The following is a 21,784-nucleotide window of genomic DNA, read 5'->3' on the forward strand; positions in this document are numbered from 1 at the left end:
CCCACCACCCTCAGTATATGGGTCCAGCACCTTTACTCACTGAGCCACAGGTGCTGCCCAGGTTCTACTGTATTTTTAAAGTCAATACATTTTGAAAAATGCAAACTCAAGAAATAAGTTTTTTACCTCTGAAAATATTGTTAGGTGGATAATGATGAATTTTACTTCAATTTCTTAGGGACTTTTTCCTCCCAGTATAGTTTACTAAAGCAGTTCTCAAATTATGTCCTGTGGAACCCTGAGGTTCTCTAGAGATGATGGCCTGGGGCCACCAGGAGAGGTGCTGCCCAGCTTCCATCAGAGCCACTGAGCCTTTACATGCTGTGGCCTTAGGCTGGGTTCCCCAGGAGCAGGCTCTATGATGATTAGAGTGTAAGCAGTTCATTTGGGAGGTGATTCTGGAAAGCTCAGCACCAGGGAGGAAAAGAGAGACGGCAAGGACGGAAGGTAACAGAGGTAGGGTATGAAGTAGTGTTTTTGGCATCAGGGACACAAACCCACTGAAGTTTGCTTTAAAATGTTTTACGAGGTCTGACAATTAAGTTCTCGAACTTGTCCTAGAAAAAGTGCTACAGGCCTCACTGCTGCACAACACCACGGTCACCTTAGAAGTACTGATCCACGCACTGACACCAGTGGCCGGCCCACCCCTCAAAGCACTTTTTCTGGGATGAGTTCGTGAACCTTATCATTAGGCCTTGGATTATTCAGGGTGAGGCCAACAGACCAGGAGGTGAATGCCATTGAAGAAACAGCTTGTTACACTCACAAATCCCAGGGAAAGGTGACAAGCCACGCCATAGTGAGGCCCCTCAGAGCAAGGAGAAAATGTAGCAAGAGCCTTTATTACGGTTTCTGTGGGAAGGGATGAGCAAGGCTGGGCATGCAGGCCTGGGATTGGCTAGTCCGCATAATTCTGACAGACTCCCAGGGCACAGGGGCTGTTGCCAGTTGACTGATCCCTGGCCCTGGGGTGATCAAGGCAGGTGGATATAGGAGCGCAGCCTGTGAGAGCCCTGTGTGACCATGTAAAGAAAGCAGTGGGGGGTGTGGCTTAGGACTGGCTGCTTTGCATACATGAAAAGTGTGCTTGCAGCTTAACTGTCACTAGGAACAGGGTGGCTCTGGGACGGGCTGTTTCTCTGGAGCCAGCAAGCTCCCAAATGGTAAATCATCAAATACAGAAACTAGAAAATGTGGCTATTACAACAGTGTAACTGATACCTTGAGCTCTCCTGCCAGGAGTATTTATCCACTGCCTCCCACCTACCACAGAGTCAGGATGCTCCACTGTGCACTAACTACCTAACGACATGGTCAGTGGCTGCCAAGCAAAAGCCCCCACATCAGTATGACAGATGCTTGCAGTAAGCAGGATACTGCTGGCCTGGACAGGTGTGGTGACAGCTGAGTTGGGCCCATCAACAGCATCCACCTAAGTTATAGTACAGTGGGTACTTTGGGCAAGAGTTTACAACATAAAAATGGCATGTTCTTCTGATTTAAAAAAAGAGCTATGGAAACTATTTTAAAAGATTTAGTGGTGAGTCAACTTTAGAAATCTAAACTTTTTCTTTTATTTAATGTAATTCAGGTCTTGGGGTAAAACTCTGGTTACGGATGTACCTCTGGAATGGTCTCACATGTGCCCTGCTGTGGCGCAGTCACTGAGAGCAGACCCTTGGCAGAGTGTGCTATGAATAGCAATGCACAGGTGATTCTAGCCTGTGATAAGGGATAAACAGTAGCTGGTCTCTGGGGTCAACAGCAAAACGTGAAAAGAGTAACAATTCCGAGCTTTCTGATACTGTCGCCTACTTTTTTCCCTCTTAGTTTTTCCCTTCCTATCCCTGGCTCTTACTGATCCCACCTTCCTTCCTATTCCTAGCTCACCTACCTATCCATCTTTCTCCCTGAAGTGTTCAAAAATTTAAAAAATATATATTTTTGGTGTTTTATCATCATTAAATCATTTCTTCAATAGATATTTACTAAGAATTAACTACACGTGCGTAGCAACAGCAGAACATCAAAAGGCCCTACGAATCTGGCCTGAACTCATTCTAGGAAAGATGCATCTCTCCAGAAACATGTTGTGTTTTTGTTTTTAGACAGAGTCTCACTCTGTTTCCCCCAGATAGAGTGCTATGGCATCAGCCTAGCTCACAGCAACCTCAAACTCCTGGGTTCAAGTGATCCTCTCGCTGAGACCAGAGGGGTACACCACCATCACAGGGTAATTTTTTCCCGTCTATTTTTAGTAAAGTCAGGGTCTTGCTCTTGTTCAGGCTGGTCTAGAACTCCTGAGCTCAAGGGATCCTCTCATCTCAGTCTCCCAGAGCGCTGGGATTGCAGACGTGAACCACTGTGCCTGGCCAGAGACAAGTTTTGTTCATTGTTTGTTCATTCCCTTTTCCATGAAAAGCCTTCCTTGAAAATTTTATTTGTTTCTCAAGTAACTTCCTGCTTATGTTCCCTTTATTTGTGTTTTGACTTGTTTTCTCTGAGTGTCAGCAGGAAACCCAAGAAAAACAGCTCCCACCCCAGTGTATCAAAGACCCCTCAAGTAAAAACCTCCAAAGTACAAAGGTAAAGCTAAGAAACCACCAGCCTCCTTTTCAAACCCATATCTTTTCTTCTCATTTTATTTTACAGTTATTAACACAGTGACACATTCATTGTGAAGCCTGTCACGGTGTGATTTTATATCAATAGCTTGTCATACCAACCAAGTCTAATTAGAAGCATGGTAAATTAAGCACCGGTTTAGAATTCCCTCTTTTCTTTATTGAAAAAAAATTACATTGATCCAATTCATAAATTTAGCCCCTATCTCTGCTTGACTTTGTGGCTTCAATCCAAGCCTGTCACAGAGTCATTTCTGCTTTTAGTAAATACCAACTCATCCCAAGAACTGCCCTATTGCTCCCAGTCTCTGCAGAATGCACCTGTTGTGATTCTGTGGAAGATCAGAACAGTGGTTATGCTCCAAGCCAGGGCAAAGTTACCAAAATGTGTATTGGAAAGAGGTGACCTCAAATTATGAAAATGCTTCAGGCAGGTTGGAAAAGGAGAAAGGTGGATATATTTGGCTTTGCCAACTTATACCCTTTTACCCAGTACGCAAGGTCACTGATTAGGAGCAAACAGAGCTTGGAAGGATGTGACAATGAATGTTTTTCCCCTCCAAACTCATGTTGAAATTTGCTTGCTGTTATAGCAGTGTTGGGAGATGGGAGCTTTGGGAGGTGATAGGGCCCTGAGGGCTCCACCCTCACGGGTGAGATTAGTAAGTCATAAAAGGAGAATTAGGGCCCCTCTTGGTCTCTCTTTGCCCTTCCACCTGCCACCATGTAATGATGCGCCAGATGCTGGTGCCCTGATCTTGAACTTCTCAGCCTCCAGAAGTATAAGAAAATAAATTTCTGTTCCTTATAAAGTACCCAGTCTCAAGTATTCTCCTACAGCAGCACAAAATGAATGACAGAAACCAATTCAAACCACCTGGTCTAGGCCTTCCTCGCTTAACCACGCTCCCCTTTCAGACTATTCTGGTATCTCCCATTTCAAACACTCATCGTACTTGAAACGATCAATAAACTTTAGGTGATTAGTGTTACTATCTTTGATCAATAAACTTTAGGTGATTAGTGTTACTATCTTTCTCTTCCATCAGATCTTAAGTTCCACAACAGTGGCGATCAAGCTGTTTTATCCACCATCAAATGTGGAAGAAATTGGAATTGAATGAACAAATGAGAAGAAGCACACGTGACCAGGGCAGTATCAGAATTTGAATGGTGCCTAATACACAGCAGGTGACAATGCATGTCAAATAGATGAACCAATATATGAATGAACAAGATGAACCAGTATGGACCTCTGAGCAGCTGTGTGGTAAGCAGTTACTGAGGCTGAATAAAAAGGTGAGGCATAAAATTTGCTTTTTTTTTTTTTTTTTAAAAAAGAGCCTCTATAATAATTGAAAAATATAATGTCCTTTGATCTGGAAGTTGCATCGCTAGGTAAGTGATAATGATATCTTCATCCATCTCTGAAAAAGTTACTGGTTTGAAAATAATCACTAAGCTAAAGGATGATTATGGTTATTTGCCCAAGTATTTTTTTATTTATTTTTATTTTTTATTTATTTATTTATTTTTGCAGTTTTTGGCCGAGGCTGGGTTTGAACCCACCACCTCTGGTATATGGGGCTAGCTCCCTACTCACTGAGCCACAGGCGCTGCCCCCAAGTATTTTTTTAATGGCTTCCATTTCATAATCGTCCAGACTCATTATGGGCCATGTACTTGCACAGCCTAGCAGGCTCCAGATCAGGAGGCTACAGAAAGCGCAGTTCTAAGGTATCAGATCCAGGGACAAGGACTACACTCCCCGAGGCATCCTCTGCCTTCATCCCACCAATGAAACAACAACCTTTACAGAATCTCTTAGAAAATGCACCTGGTTTTAGACTCAGCGAATGGAGCACACAGTTCTGGGTCCGTATCCAAAACATGCTCGATTTCCTTTTGGGCTTTTTCATACATCTTTTTTCTTTCGGTCAGACCCTTGCTTGTCTCCACTGGTGGGAAGTCATAATATCCCTTCCTCTTGGCTTTGAGGCGTAGCTTGTTCCGATAGTGTTCGATGTCTGACTTCTGCTTCAGGGCTTTATTCACCTGGGGAGAGAGACAGTGTCAGGCCCACATCTGATCCACCACAGCTGACAGGTGGGAGAATTTCAAAAGCCACCCTTGGAGTCACCTCTGGTCCTTTGGGCCAGCCAGACCCCACCTGCACCTCATTTTAAGACCAGTCCAAAACAGGGTGTCCAAAACTAAATAAATAGCAAATGATGAGGATGTTATATCCCAACTATTGAACTTTCTGTTGTTATTGTGATTTCTTTTTCTTTTCTTTTCTTTTTTTTTTTTTTTTGTGGTTTTTGGCTGGGGCTGGGTTTGAACCTGCCACCTCTTGCATATGGGACAGGCGCCCTACTCCTTGAGCCACAGGCGCCACCTGTTATTGTGGTTTCTTAAAAATAATTTTTAAAAGAACTTTTTACAGTTCATAAAAGGGAAGTTTAAGGCTTTGGAGTTAGGCTTTCTTCATTTACACCAGCCACACATAAGAGAAGAAAGAAGAAAATTATAAAACAATCTGTACCAAGCTCCCCAAGGCACCAAATTACAGAGAACAATTGAGGCCTCTTTCAATCCTGATGCCAAAAAGGTCTATTCCTTTAACTACTGAAAGGAATGCTAAAAGGATGCCAAAAAGGTCCATTCCTTTAACTACTGTCCATCTCTGGACAAGGAAAATGCTCATTTTTTCTCTTGTGACACAATGAGGGGCCTGGGAGGACAGGGAGTAGTAAGCTGAATGTACCCTTGATTTGCAATCTGTCTCTATAGCATTCACATCATTAAGCTGGACTGGAAAGGTCCAGACAAGGTGGTCACCACATGGGCCCATAACTGAGCTGTGGGTCCTAATCAAGAGCAGTTACCAGCATGTTACTGTCAACCTCGAAGGCCTCTAATCCCTGGGCTTGCATGTCTGGTGGCAGAATTCTGCTCCAAAAAGATCCAGTGGCCATGACTGGCTTTGAGAAGACATCCAGATTCTCAAATTACACAGCCAAGGGACATCAATTAATCCTTCCTCACTGGCTAAGTGATAATAATAATTGCTACTATAAAAAGCTTTTACTGTCTGCTGTGCACTGTTCTTAGTGTTACATCTGTGAATATATAAAAACCAATTTAACCCTCACAGCAGTCCCATTTTATGGATGGAGATTACTAAGGTACAGAGAAACGAATGATCCTACCTAAGGCACTCAGATAGTAAGTGGAAGAGCTGAGATTTAAACCCTTGTGGCATGGCTTGAGAGTCCATCGTCTTTTAAGCACAATGCTACTTTTCACTGATGAGCTTTAGCAAGTCAAAGAGAGGGAAGGAGCAGTAGCTGAGGAGTCAAGAGACCTGAACCTCACGGTGTCATGATAACTTGCAGTGTGACTTTGACCAAGCCACTTGACTCCCTGGACTTCAGTTTCTTGGTCTAAAACACGAGAAGCTTGGAATAGAACGGCTCTGCAAGTTTACAATCAGTTATTTTAAAAGAACTGATAAACCATCACATCTTTGAGCCAGCTCAGTCTTTCTGCCCAGAAAACAAGAAGGCCTTCCTGAATCAGGTTTGTAAATGCTTTTCTAAGTGGCCCAGATGGTGGAATAAAGACAAGTTGCTGCTGTGCAATTACAACGCCCAGGTGTACAGGGCTGTGGCATGTTCCTTAAGCAGCAGTAAGAAAAAGACTTAAAAACTCTGAAAATCTCCTCCTTGTTGCAGATAACAAGAGTGGGTATAAAAAATAAAATGAATAATCAGCGTGACAGCAACAGAAACGTAAGAGTGTGTGCACACATGTACACGCTTGAGCATAGGCGTGAATATTCACACACAGGTTCCATATGTATTTTCTTAAAGGTTCATAAACATTTTCTTTTCTTTTCTTTTTTTTGGGAAGGACAGAGTCTTTCTTAGTCACCTTGGGTTGAGTGCCATGGCATCATCATAGCTCACAGCATCCTCAAACTCCAGGCTCTAGTGATCCTCTTGCCTCAGCCTCCTGAGTAGCTGGGACTATAGGCATGAGCCATCACACCCAGCTATTTTTTTTTTTTTTGGAAGAGACAGGCTCTTGCCCTTGCTCAGGCTATTCTCAAACTCCTGAGCTCAAGCAATCCACCTGCCTCAACCTCCCAGTGTGCTAGGATTACAGGCATGAGCCACTGTGTCCAGCCTAGGTTCCTAAACATTTCAACCCATTCTGCTGCAGAAGATGGAGAAAAGGCAGATAATCTTTACCTGACTTCCTGCTCTCCTTCTAAACTGCCTCTATCAATCTAATTTTTTTTTGATGAAATCACCACACTCTAGTAAATGTTATAAGTTTTGCTCAGATTCTCAGGAAAGCGAGTTGATATCATGATGTCCATTAATACTCTCCTGGAAACAGCCAATATGTCGTTTTAAGCTGGCTCCAAGGGACAAATGTCATTTCAAAGCCTGTACAGTGGGCCTTGTCCCTGTCCATATGACAGTATCTTCTCCGTTTCCCTCTCAATTCAAGCCCTTCCCATCTCCACTATAACCAGCTTCCCATAATTAACAGCTTAGCAGTGTTCTCAAAAAAGGCAGAAGTGTGTGTGAAAGAGAGACTAGGGTGTAGAACTTTTGATGTTTCTCTTCATAACCACAGTTTTGTTTTGTTTTGTTTTAGAGACAGAGTCTCACTTTTCTGCCCTTGGTAGAGTGCCGTGGTGACACAGCTCACAGCAACCTCCAGCTCTTGGGCTCAAGTGATTCTCTTGTCTCAGCCTCCCAAGTAGCTGGGACTACAGGCACCTGCCACAAAGCATGGCTTTTGTTGTTGTTGTTGCAGTTTGGCTGGGGCCAGGTTTGAACCCGCCACCCTCGGTATATGGGGCCGGCACCCTACTCACTGAGCCACAGGCGCTGCCCTAATAACCACAGTTTTTAAAAAAGTTCTCTCTAATAAAGGTAGAAATGCTCTGAAAACATCCAACAAGCTCATTTTGGATGGCTTGTGTCCTGATTCATTCCAGGGACGCCTGGCACACAGGCAGTGGTAAAAATGGCCTACAGGACCCTAGGTGACCAGACCCAATCACCCAGCATTTGGAGGTGTTGCTCCTTAGTCCGAGTTCCCTGAAGGCAGGCTGGACCCTCTCTTGCTCTGGTCCTAGGGTGCTCACCTCACCGTTGAGGACAGTCGACGACTCCTGGCTCCTGTCCGTAGAGGGGGGCACCACAGGGAGTGCTGTGGGTTTTATGGCGATTAGCTGCACAGACCCAGAAGACGTGTCAAACGGCTCAGCAGCTGCCTTGCCAGAGTTGTCAAAAAGAACTGCTCCTTCCTCTTCATCACTCCCCGGCACTAAAACACAACATAAACATATAGACTTCATGAAGTAGGGAGCTGCACGACCATGGGAAAATTTACATGAGGCTCACAGCCTAAGGATGTGACTTTACTCAAAATGACTCAGAAACAACAGCACCTGCTTCTGTGCCAAGGGCTCACGTGAGCTGCTGTGACTTTCCTTTAAATTTAAGATGAAAAAAACTATTTATCCCTCCATCGCCTTATCAGTGGGTAGGAATAAAGACTTTTAAAGATTTGCATTCAAACAGTAAAAACCATTCTTTCAAAATGATGACAGGACATTTTAAAAAACTTAAAAAGTAACTTTTTCCCTCTATGTTTCAGTTGGAAATGAGAGAAGTGAATTTGGTCAAATCTTGTCACTATTCTTTTTTTTTTTCTTGTCACTATTCTTAAAATCTGACAGTCAGAATAAGGGCATTTATCTTAGTTTCTGCCACCCAAGCTACCAATTTTTACACAATGCTAGGGTAAGAAGTCTTCCTTGGTCAACGGGCCCCAATCTCCCAGCTGCTGCTTTCTTTTTCCTTCTGAAGGCTGGTTTTACAATGATTTGGGTTTTGGTTTCTTTCATTTCTAAAACAAAAGAAAGCAATGACATTACTACTAGAGAAACTAATTTAAAGATACAGACAACTCCCCTAATTAAATAGAATGATTTCTACCTACGCTCTGTTGAATCGATTCTCCCCTCTGACAGATAATTCCTTTGCAATTGCTAAAAGACACTAGTTTGCCTTCAGCTTCCTTCTTGCCTACGCTGACAGAAGAAGTTCTAGGACCTGTGGTAACTGGCTGATTTACTTGGTCTTAAAGCATATTTCCATTAAGTAACTGTTAAGAATGACAGCTAACTGAGCAAGGCTCAGCAAGAGATAAATCAAGCCTGTTCAAACAACTGAACTAATAGACAATTTAGGAGCAAAGGAGGTGTTATATAAAATATGAATGTAACAGAAGTATATTCATCTTTCCTCCTGTCTGTGCAAGAGATGGTGATATTATTTAAATTATTGAGAAACACATAGTTTGTATCATTGTGCCACTTATCATAACCACAGATTTGTCAAATGATGCCAAGTTAACTTGTTATTTTACAGTGTGGCTGAAACACTTCAGAATCTGACAATGGGTTATAATTGGAATTTTTTTTTAGATCTGTGGGCTGATTTGCAAATAGCAGGCCACCAAGCAGCCAATGACAGAGGAAAAATCTCTATTTAGATGTGTTACCAGATATATACCTATTTTTAGGGTGCAGTTTTGCTGGGCAGCGCTTGCCTGGCCACCATTATCTCCCTCCTGGACAAGTGCTATAAAAGCCATCTATGACTGCCAGCCTCCACAACGGCTCCCAATAATCCTCACCCCCCTGATATTCATACCTATAATGAACAGGTATGAATCTGTGTAACCAATAAGAAATTACAGAAACAATAGTGTACTATTTCCAAGGCTTGGTTGTAAAAAAGCATTATGGCTCCACCTTGCTCTCCTTTAGATCACTTCCTTTAGGAAAAGCCAGCTGCCATGTTCCACGGACACACTCAAGCAGTCTTATGGAAAGGTCTGTGTGTGAGGAACTGAGGCTTCCTTCCAACAGCCACACAGTGACCATCTCGTAAGGCCCAGTCAGGACTTTGGATGACTACAGCCCAGGCCAACATGTTGATTGTGACCTCATGAGGGGCCCTGAGCAAGAATCACCCAGCTAAGTCACTTCTAGATTCCTGACCCACAGACGTTACACAGGATAAAAAATGTATATGTCATTGTAGGTTTGCTAAGTATTGGGCTGATATGTTACATGGCAATAAAAAACTTCTCGACCACTCAAAAAACCTCCCGTCTCTGGGCTTCCTGAAATTGTTTCCCACCCCTAAAATACATTTTCTGCCAGAAGCCAGGATGAATCATCTTTCTAAAGGCAACCAGACCACATTGCTTCTCTGATCAGAACCCCCTGAAAGCTGCATCTCTCTCAGAATAACGCCAAACTCTTCCCTACCAGATCCAGTCCGTTCTGGTGCTGGCCACCTCACTGAGCTCACGTCCTCTTCCACCTCGTCCATTCAGCTGCAGCTACAGTGGTCTCCTTGAGCACCTCAGGCTTGTGCCCACCCGAGGAGTTTTGCATTAGTTGTTCTCTAGTCTCTTCCTCCAGGTCTTTACAAGTCTAGTTCTTTCTCACTTTCCAAGTTCCAGGTAAAGTAGCCCTTCCATCACCCTGTTATATTGTCTTCACAGCACCCACCACAGCTGGTTTCAGTCTGCCCTCACCCCTGCCATTAGAATAGAAGCTCCAGTCTTGCCCATCTTTCTTAAGGCTGATGCTTATTGCCTTTAACAGTGTCTATGGAAGTTGGCCTTCCATAAAGATTTGTTGAGTGAAGGAGTGAATGACTCAACTTTCCTGCCTGGGAGAAGATGCTGTTAGTTCCTGCAGGACAGGTAACCCTGTAGAAATTAAAGGTGAGCTATCACTAAACTGTTCAGAGGAGGAAGAGATAGTGTTTAGCATTTTTCTTGTTTCTGGGTTATGACACCCACACCTCTCACCCCGTGGACAAGGTAAGGTAGGCACCATAGCTATCATGTGGCAGAGAAATGATACCTTTGACATTGAACAAGCCACAGTTCTTTTTCATCCTAGCTTTTAAATCGGTCATATTCAGATTTGCAGGACAATTCTCCTAGGTTTTCTTAAGAGCAAAATAATTAGTTATCTTCCCTCCTGAAAAGACTTTACAGAAAAATGCATTAAATGCCCATTACATTAAATATTAATGCATTAAAATGTTGTCTGAACACAGCAGGTTCGCAGGGATTTTTAATGCATAATTAGTCTCCTGGGAGAATAGTCAAGGAGAGGGCCACAGTTAAACTGTGGAAGTGTCCCAGAATACCACCGCATCTTAGAAAATGCCACTCAACACCTTCATCATATCTGGTTGTGCTTTGTTTACACTGTTGGTTTTTATTTTAGTGAATTAGGCTGGAAAGAGAGATTTCACTTCTTCAAGTTTGAAGTGGCATGAGGAGATACCCCCCATTTGAGGCAGAAAATGCTCTCAAACAACACATGTGCTTTCTAAAAATTTCACATTGTAGACAAATAATCTACAACTGGCATTGCTACCAGATGTTGTTATTTATTAGATAAAAACACGTCTTCATTTTGTTGGAAGGCAAAGAAAGAATAAAAATGAAAACTGTGTTTTTTAGATGATAGTTCTGAAAAATCTTCTTGTATGCCTTAAACCCAGACCCTTCTCTCCTGAGAGCTCTGGCTAACAAAGTAGTCATTCATCCTCTACAGTCTTTAATCTTGTCCTCCCCTACCTCACCTGCCCCATGACCATTAGGAGGCAAAGTCTGATAGATTCAGAGCCCAACAGTGAGCCCTTTCAGTGACATAAAAGAAGGAGGCACACTCGGAGGGCTTAACGAGGTTGTTTGCTCCTGAATGACTCGAAATGTAAACACAAGTATTATGTTCTATCTACTCCTGAATTTTTAACTTCTTCCCAGAAAACACAGGGTGTTCATAAAGTTTGTGTGCAGTTTACTATGTTAAACTATTTTAAATTGCACACGAACTTTATGTTCATTCTCTTTATTTTTGAAGGTGACCCTGAGTTTGGCTCAGAAGTCCAAATGTCTCTACTTGGCTGAGAAAGCACCAAGTTGTATTTGCTTTCAAAATCCTGGTGTTCACATCTTCCTTTCTCACTTACATCTAAGCATCATCATGAAACAGACTCTACAATGGCCCTATGGCCATGACCGCTGATGAGGCTGTTTAGCTACAAGGACCCGTGCTAGCCATGATGCTAGAAGGATAGCATTTTCCTTTTAAAGTTTCTTATTTTCACAGAAAATAAATATGAGAAACTGTTGATGCAGGGAACATGGTAGAAAACAAGAACACTTTTAGAATAACAGCCCAGAACATTACCATTTATTAATTAACCTTAGCAACTCTAGCCTCTATGAGAATCAGGTACCAAGCCATAAGACAACAGTACTTGAATATTCTATACCAAAAGAATAATCTATTATCACAGATTATGTTCACACAAAGAGTGCTCAATACTCTTTAGAAGCTGGCAAGGTGCTAAAAATAGACCTTTTTGTTTTCTCCATAATTTTATGCAATGTTATTTTCGCCCCTCCTTCCTTGCTTTCTTTGGTTCATCTTCCAAACCAATAAAATTCACCCTTGACTTTCTTGGTTAACTCTAACCTAGTATTATGATAAAATGGAGCCTTCTGATCAAAAAGGATAAGCAGTTGGGTGTGCTGGCTCACATCTATGATCCTAGCACTTTGGGAGGCCCAGGTGGGAGGTCTGTTTAAGGTCAGGAGTTTGACACCAGCCTAGGCAACATAGTGAGACACCTTCTTTACAAGGGAAAAAAAATTAGAATTAAAAATTAGCCAGTCATGGTGGCACACCTATAGTCCTAGCTACTCAGGAGGCTGAGGTGGGAGGATCCTTGAGCTCAAGTTCCAGGCTGCAGTGAGCTACGATTGTGCCACTGCACTGTAGGCGGGTGGAGAGAGCAAAATCCTGTCTCTTAAAAAAAAAAAAAAAAGACATGCATAGGTTTCAAGGAAGGTCTCTCCTAGAATTCTGATGTGCTTTCGCATCTGTTGAGTTATACATGAAACCAGTTAATCCTATCATTTCTATTGGAGATTTCAAACCTAAATCTCACTGAATAGAAAACTATGATGAAACAGAAGTGACCAACCCTGCAAATTCGATGAGATTACTTTTGGCAAGAATCAAGTACAATGAAACATGTACTCAAAACCTGGGAAGGATGGCTCTTTAATAAAACAAACAAGTACAAACTTCAACCTGGTACAGTAATTGCCTTTTATTCATGTATGTATCTGTGACTTCAGCAGCTTATGTTTAAATAATCAAAGTGACCTACCCAGAATGAGGAGGCAGGCAGAGAAGACAGACAAACAAGAACAGCCATGGTCAGCAGGGACATTCAGAGAGGGCCACAGTTGCACCAGCCAGGCGTTGGGGGCTAAGGGATGAGGGGATCAGGAACCAGCCTGGCTCTCTCTTCTTCCATAGATTAAATACAGGGGAAGGTAAAGTCATGACTTTGTTAAATGTGTGTGGACTGACACAGGAGTTTGTACATTGCACATCTTTAACCAAGAAAAAGAGCACAAGACAATGTGCGTATTGAGTATAAAACAAAGCGGTATGGCAAAAACAAAGATACATGTGTGTCGCCATATGCATAGTAAAAAGGTCAGAGAAGGGCACACAGAGTTAGTTATTCAGGCTCCTTTGAGGATGGGCGTGGGCGAGTTGGGGCATCTAGGGAAGTAGGTGGTCCTTGACTTGACTTTATACATTTCCAGGAAGTATATAAAGGAAGGAAGGAAAGGCGAGCAGGTGGGAGAGGGGAGGGAGGAGGCAGAGCTGGGAGGGCGAGTGTCCCATCTCGGTCAGGTGGCAGTGCTTAGTTAAAACAACCTTCCCCTAAGGCTTCTTGTCCACTGTCTCTGCTATCACCTCACTCCCTCTACCCATCTTTCTTAGCACCTGACTCTGGGAAGAAAGTGAAGAAAATTGCTGAATTCAAGTCCCTTTCTCAAGTTCTAGAGCAACTCTGACTCCTGTGTTCACTTGGCAGGGAGCTGATGGCAGGATTCCTGGCGGTCCCGGGTGGGTGCAGATATTCCAGGAAAATCCTGCAGGTCACATCTAATTCTGATATGGAAAGCACAGTGTCTGTGATATGGGGCATGCAGAATTCAAGGGAAGCAAAAATTCAAGAACCCAATAGGTTCAATTTAAACAAGTGCTTTATATAATAGCTGGAAACGGAACAGGGACGGCATTCTCCCTGCAGAATACAAATCCATTCTGTCATTATTTCTTTTTTTTCCCCTTCTCTTTCTTTGTTCAGTGGGAAAAACATAAGCAAGTGACATTTGAAAACACAGAGATATTCTGGCACTAGCTTCAAGAGAGAGTCCCTGAACTACCCAAATCCCTTTAAAAGGGAGGCACAGCTGAACAGAGTGCCAGAGTGTCTAGCTTTTCACCTGGCATTTCTGGAAGACTCCACCCACAACCTTTCAAAATCCCAAAGGAATTTTCCCTGATCTGAAAATCATCAATTAGCTAGCATAAAACACAGAAGGATCAAGTGAAAATAAGGGTCAGAGCAAAGGTACATCAGGAGAGGGAGGCTGAGCAAAGAGGTTGACAGGGCAAACTACAGATGGTGCCATCACTTATAAATGAACCCCGACACCAGTCCTCATAGGAGGGAAAAGATCTGTGTGAGAAAGAAACTAAATAGTTAAGTGTTTCTGCAGACTTAAGACAGAAACATAAGGTTGATTTTTTTTTTTTTTTTAATGGCAGATTGGTTTGTTTGTTTTTTTCCCTAGGCAAGGTGGATTTGCAATGTCTGGACTCACTGGTATAGACTGAATCTCTGAAACTTATCAGGGAAGTCGGGGCAAAAAAATAAGGGAAGTCTCCAAGATGACCAGTATTTCAGAGACCAGCCACCTTGGGGGACCTGATGCTAGAAATCACCTTGACTCACCCAAGAATCAGGAAAATCTCTACGCAAACATCGGTGCATTTTGCAAAGGGTTTTTCCTAATGAATTGCACAATCCCTTAAGAATAAGAGGCAGAGGAGGTGGGATAAGAACAATTCAGAGATGGGAATAAGGTGATAATCCCTGGGGTGCAGAACAGACCCGTGGGGGCGAATACACTGTGAGTGTGTGCACGGACACGCGTGGGAGGGGCTGAGGGTGGTTCTTGGCGGGAAGGCTTCTCACCATTTCTCTTCCTTGTCTCCTCCTTTGTCACTTTCTGCTGTGCCATTACATTCTGGGGTGAGCGTCTCCCTGAGCTGGGCTTCCCTGATTCGTTGCTGATGACAGAGCCATTCTCACTGGGCGACCTGCTGGAGGTAACCATAGCAACAGGGGAGATGGTAAGTTTCAACTAGAGCAGCCACTGCCTCTCAAGGTTATTTTATTTGCACAGTTTATGTCTGTAGTCCTTCATTCCAGTTTTATCAATAAAGAGGAAATAATAGAGGAAACAAACAAACAAAAAAAGCATCCATGCTCCAGCGTGGGTTAAGCAGCCGGTTGTTCTAAAGTGCATTTTCCAGTGCTCAGCTGCGGAGGGAAGCTGGTGAGTGTGGCCCTCGGTGCCCATCTCTGTTCCACTAGCCCTGCGACTATGGAAATGGTGGCATTTGTGCAGCATGACCTTTTTTTAACACACAGAACTCTGGGTGGTGTTGCAGAATCACATGCGCCTCTTCAGGGACATGCGTGGAACACGGTTCTTTTTGGCTATTCTCTTTACCATACACACCGTGACAACTAAAGATTAAGTTGCCTGCCATCGGGGTCTTCCTTCTGACAATCTCTCTTTCTCTCTCTCTCTCTCTCTCTCACACACACACATACACACTCTTGAACTGTGGCAACTAGTAACCCTTCCGCAGGATGGGACTCTCATCTTCTGGAACTCTGTGGGGGAATATGCTTTTGAGAGCCTCTGCTGGGGTTCCCTGAGACCTCAGATTGTACCAGCCTGTGGGCAGACTAAGCAGAAAAGACCAACTGCCTCCCTTCGGTGGGACACAATCAGGAGGCAGACTTCTAGGGGCCTCTTGTTCTGCTATTGGCAATGTCCAAATTTAGAAAATAATGGGATCTGGTCCCTGCAACCGAAGACTGGCTGGAATGATGCAGTTCTCCAGGGAAAGCTGGGGATCCTCGAGGGTGCTCCTCTTCCTCATCACCCTCCTCTCTTCTTCCTCCTCATCCCCCGGGAATTTAGAATTCTCAGTCTGTTTACTTCAGCACCCTAAAAGCCATGAAAAATGAACATAGGGCTATCTCTGGGCAGTATCGACCAAGAGCATTTCACGAACGCTAGAGCCAAGTGAGAGACTCCTCACTAAAGTTGCACAGACAAGTATAAATTTGGGCAATGTTTACTATATTCCTTGTTTGGAGATTCCTAATGCATATTAGCATATCAAAGGCTTTAATCAGTTCTGTCAGAAAGAGATTCATCTGGGTTAATTTAATCCAGCATTTCCAAATTTATTTGGCCACAAATCTTTTTTACCATAATACCTTTTAACATCCTGGAAAGCTAGTAATGCAAAGAATGCAGTCTGGGAAAACAATGATAAACCATTAATTTATGGAGTGGATGTTATTTATTTACATCCACTATGTAAATGGCTGAGCGCTGGGTGTGCAAATACACACACACACACACACACACACACACGGAGAAGACACATGACCCCGTTGTTTTCGGATTCTCGTGGTTCATGACACCTACTCTCCCAACTAGCTTTATAGGGACAAAAAGGCTTTCACTTAGGTCCAGAAAAGTCAAGGCTTTCTGTAATCTTTTTTACGTTCACAAAATATTTACTGGTTTTTATAGCATTTTCATACCTTGTCCCTCATTTGATCCTGAAACAGTTTTCTGTCTATTCTTCTCACTCTAAGGACAGGTGTCAATGAATACATTTTCATAGAGAAAACCTAATTCTGCATTAGTTTATAGGATTATATTTACAGGGAGCTGTCAACTCAAAACTGGTGGTCAAAAACAGTGAGGGAGATTGTGTGTATGTGTGCATGGCCACTCACGCAAGTCACAAAAGTGGTTCTGAAAGCAAGAAAGTCACCCGTGAGGTTGCAGTTTTAGGCTACCAAACTCAATAGTTCCCATCTGAGGATGTGAGTAGACACAGAGCCTGAGAGAACGGTCTCGGGTGGGGATTAGTCAACTGCCGAATAATTACCACCAATCACTACATACAAGTGCTTTTTCTACCCCTATGAGGCCAATTTTCTACCCTGCCCCATCAAAATTCCAATCACACACCAGCAAAACAGCATCACCAAGACCCTAGACTGGAGGAAAAGGACTCAATACCCACCTGGCTTCCTGGAAATCACTGAACCCTCAGATTTCACTTTTTTTTTTTTTGTAGAGTGCCGTGGTGTAGGTGCTCACAGCAACCTCCAACTCCTGGGCTTAGGCAATTCTCTTGCCTCAGCCTCCCGAGTAGCTGGGACCACAGGTGCCTGCCACAACGCCCAGCTATATATTTTTTGTTGTTGTTGCAGTTTGGCCAGGGCCGGGTTTGAACACGCCACCCTTGGTATATGGTGCTGGCCCCCTACCCACTGAGTCACAGGCACTGCCCTCAGATTTCACTTTTAAAATAGTTTTTAAAAATTGAGGTATCAACAACTGCCAAATCACTGGCTCATCTAACAGACCCATTCTGAGAAGGCAGGCAGGCTGTACTACCCTGTTTCCCCGAAAATAAGACAGTGTCTTATTTTAAGGTATGCTCCCAAAGATGCGCTAGGTCTTATTTTCAGGGGACGTCTTATCTTTCCTGTAAGTAGGTCTTATTTTTGGAGGATGTCTTATTTTCAGGGAAACAGGATAATAGGGATGAGGAAACTGATGTGGTAAGACGGGAAGCCAGAAACATAAGATTGACAATAGACTTTCTCTCGGGTCTGGTGTCTTAACATTTTCCCAAATGATCAAGATTGCATGGTCAGCTGGACTTGAATGGAGGTGAGGTTTCTCCCATAATGTTGGCAATGATATAGCTAGCCCTTAGTAAAATTATGTGCTTATGGTATAATTATGAAGGAAATGTAGAAATCCTTCAGGAATATAGACATTATCTTCTTTATCTGTGCTTGTTTCATAAACTAATACATACATATATATACACACGCACACACACACACACACACACATACATATGGACTGAGCAGGTCTATGGGATAAGCTAATATTTCTTTCTTTTCTTTTTTTTTTGTAGAGACAGAGTCTCATTTTATTGCCCTTGCTAGAGTGCCACGGCATCACATAGCTCACAGCAACCTCCAACTCCTAGGCTTAGGCGATTCGCTTGCCTCAGCCTCCCAAGTAGTTGGGACTATGGGCGCCCCTGCCACCCTTGGTATAGGGGCCGGCGCTTTACCCACTGAGCTACAGGTGCCACCCCTAATATTTCTTAATAAAAATTTGAGGGTAAGTAATTGAGTTTGATTAGCAAGAGTAGACTCCTTGCTTATCCAAGAAGAAATGCTTATTCTAAAAAAATGTTTGTAAAGACAACGCTACACAAATTACTTGACTAGAATGGCTAGAAAAGAATTTTTATTCTTCCTGAGATTGCTATATTCATATCCTAATAGTAATAATTCTATTTATTTATTTTCAGTGTCCTCTGAATAGGTGTTAATAAGTTGTTAATGTGCCTTTATTGTATTTGGCAAAGATCACAATGAGAACCATTGATGTAGAAAATACAAGTCAGCCCAGATAAGTCATCTATTGCTTCTCTGTATATTCTAACTCTGTTCTGTTCAGGCTCTCCCATTCTGGGGACACCCTTGCAGTAACGAACCCAATTTGTCCACACCTCCATAATCAGCCTTTTGGTAGTCGTTTCCTACAATGACTCTGCACTTGGTCATGTGACTTTGGCCCATGGGACAGTTGCAAACTGACATAACCATTTCAAACCATAGATTTGAAAAATGCTTGCACTTTGGAGCTATTTTTCTTGCTGCCCTTGGAACCCTGGGACTGCCCAGTGAGTAAACAAGGGCTGGCCTGGCTGGAGGATGAGAGCCCACGTGGATAGGCCATTCCAGACAAAGCTAACATCATCAAGTCAGCCCAGCTGACCTATCACCTGACTGGAGACACATGAGCAAGCCCAGCTGAGATCAGCCACACCGAGTTCCGACCAGAACCACCAGCTGAATTTAGCCCACACTGCTGACCCGCCAAAATCATGGGCTAAATAAATGGCTGTTGTTTTAAGCTATTAAGCTTTGGAGTGGTTTGTTAAGGAGGAATAAATAACTAATCCATATGCCCGAGCTTTCTTTCCTACACAAGCTGAAATCTAATCCTATGTTCCTCTGTCCCAATAGCTCCCAGAAGAAAACACATACCTTTGTTACTTGAGTTCAAGATAAAATCTGTGCCTTTGACACAGATAATCTTGCCTTGCTCCTCAAACTAGTTCCTTCTCTTGGCTTCTTGGATTCTACCCTCTCTTTGTTCTCCTCATGCCCTTCTTCCTGACATTATTCAGCTACCTTTGTTGATTCTTCCTTACCTTTTGGACCTTTCATCATTAAAATGCCCCAGGGTTCAGTTCTTGGATCTCTTCTCTATCTATATCCTCTTGGCCGTTCTCTTCTGTCTTTCAGCATAACATTGACAACTCCCACATTCACATTCCCACCCTGCCCCTCTGCTCCACATTTGGTCATCTGAGTTGTTAACAGGTATCTCAAATTTCACATGCCCCTGGCCAAAGTCCTGATCATCCCCTATAAACTCCTCCTCCCCCAGCCTTTCCCAACACAGTAAATGGCAAATGCTCTCCTCTCTGTATTTCTGCAGCTTCACAACACTCTATCAGCAAATCTTGTCAGCTCTTCCTTCAACATGTCTCTAAACTCCAGCCTCTTCTCACGACCAAGCTGTAGTCCACACCACCCTCTACCCCCTTGATGACCGCAGTAGCCTCCTGATGGGGCCCCTGATTCTCCTCTGCATCCCTGCAGTCTATTTGCCCCACAGAGGCCAGTCACATCGTGTCATTACTCTTCTCAAAACCTTCCAGTGATGTCTGATCCTTATTCACAAAACAATTCCAAGTGCTGACTTTGGTCTGTAAAGCTCAACATGATTCAACCTCAGGCAACTTCTCTGACTCATCAGCTGCCCTTCCTCCCTGGTTCAGGCCAGTCCTCCTTGGCCTTTCTGCTCTTCTTTAAACACATCCAGAAGTTCCCTCCTCTAGGCACTGCACACACTGTTCCATCAGCTTGGAACATTCCTCCCACAAATGGTCCGAGGGCTCCACCTCATTTCAGCAAGGTATTTCTCAAATGTCTCTTTATCAGAGAGGGCGTCTCTGGCTTCCTCTCTAAAACAGCACTATGCTCATCTCTCTATCCCCTTACTGTGCTTTGCTTTTCTTCTGGTGCTGTACTCATCACCACCAGACCTAGAACAGATAGACTTTATTTCTCTGTTTGTTGATTGTCTATTTCTCCCTAAGGAAGAGGACGAACTTTGTCTTGTTCACTGCAGTAAGACCAGTGCATAGTAAATAGCAAATGATCAATAAATATCTATTAGATTAAGGGAGGGAAGAAAGGAAGGAGGCAAGGAGGATGCAGCTTTTCCACCTTTCATAGTGGTCGCAGGCAAGGGAGAAGGGGCTTGGCAATGGGGGTTGGTGTGGTCAGCCAACCGGGCCTATTGAAGGGTTCATTACCTTTTTACAAGGGTATTGCAGAGTCCTCGTAATGAGTCTGTGGCCTGTAACCTAACCTCTCCCATCTTTCATCAGAGTAGTGCCATCAGAGTAGTCCTTCTGACACACAGGCTGGACATCTGTGCCTTCCTACAGAACTTTCAGTGGCTTCCCATTGCTTAGAGAATAAAGGTCAGACTCCTTAGCCTGGTGGTCAAGACTTTCCACAATTTTAATCCTATCGTCTGGTTTCATTCTTCACGAAACCCCAGCCACACTATGCACTCTTAACTCCAGAGGCACTCACTATTTAGAAAACATGCCTGTCCCTTTTTTCTCCCTAGTTTTTGAGCCTGGATACCTTTGTCTTCTCCCCTCTATTCAGATCCCATTTACCTTTCCAGGCTCAGCTAAAACGTAACTTTCTCCATGATGCTTCTGGTCAGAATTAAGTTATTTCCCTCTGCTGTAGGAAAGGTGGGCACCCACATATCAGGCTTAGTATTCCCATTATCTTACTCTCCCCACCCCCACCTCTTTTTCTCTCTCTCTCCATCACGTGATCCTTGGGGGCCAAGAATCAACCTTCTATATTTCTATAGTCCTCCTAAAGCCTGTCAAAGTGCTCTGTTCCAGTAAAAAATGAATAGTGTTGACTGAAATTGGAAACCCTGCTGAGAAATTGCCAGATAATATACACCTGTACTGAATCAAAGGCATTGCTTTTAATATAAGTTAAAAATGTGTGACATCAGTGCCAAATTTGTTACAGTAATTATAAGAGCAAGGGCCCTGCTGTGGTGGTCATCAGTGATATGAAACCTTCCAAAAGGCAGCTCACATGAAGCAGGTATTGTGATTCTCATGGTCTCCTTTTCCAATATCCAAAACAAGCATGAAGGGGAATTTCTAAAGAGAACAGTGGAATTGACCGGAGGGTGCCAGCTGTTATTTCTCTGGCTGACACTGAGAGGTGGGAGTCAGCCGTGCTTACCTCTTTCTGGTTTCCGTGGACTTGGCCGTCTTGACGGTGCTCCCATCCTGTGTGATGTCTCTTTCCTGAGGGGCATCTCTCACAGGCAGTGGCAGGACCACCGTTTCCTGAGTCACAGGAATGACCTCCTCGTCGGCCCCTTGCTGGCCCAGGTGTTGCTTGGCATAATCAAAGCCTTGTACAGGCTGCGGAGAGGAAACAGGTTTGCAGTCTCATTTCTCGTGCAGTGTGCCCCTCACCACAGCTTTAAGAGAAGACACGAGGGGCGGTGCCTGTGGTTCAAAGGAATAGGGCGCCAGCCCCATATACTGGAGGTGGTGGGTTCAAACCCGGCCCTGGCCAAAAAAACTGCAAACAAAAAACAAAAAAGAGAAGACACGAAGCAAGGTGCATGTGATGGCACTAAACTTAACTTAGCTCTCTGAGGAACAAGCGTTAACTCAA

At 43.6% G+C, this 21,784-nt stretch overlaps 1 protein-coding gene across 2 annotated transcripts in view; it reads right to left on the bottom strand.

Annotated features, from left to right (window-relative positions):
- Window positions 1-21,784, bottom strand: part of KIAA1549L (KIAA1549 like) — a 353,245-nt gene that overhangs the window by 61,557 nt on the left and 269,904 nt on the right. For both annotated transcript variants that reach the window (XM_053562897.1, XM_053562896.1), the window contains exons 12-15: window positions 21,341-21,525; window positions 14,825-14,952; window positions 7,795-7,976; window positions 4,465-4,682 (exon numbers count right to left, since the gene is read on the bottom strand). In XM_053562897.1, coding sequence (XP_053418872.1) covers window positions 4,465-4,682; window positions 7,795-7,976; window positions 14,825-14,952; window positions 21,341-21,525 — 713 coding nt within the window. The remainder of the gene's footprint in view (window positions 1-4,464; window positions 4,683-7,794; window positions 7,977-14,824; window positions 14,953-21,340; window positions 21,526-21,784) is intronic.

This window comes from Nycticebus coucang, chromosome 14, assembly GCF_027406575.1.
Source record: "Nycticebus coucang isolate mNycCou1 chromosome 14, mNycCou1.pri, whole genome shotgun sequence".
NCBI classification, from domain to species: Eukaryota; Metazoa; Chordata; class Mammalia; order Primates; family Lorisidae; genus Nycticebus; species Nycticebus coucang.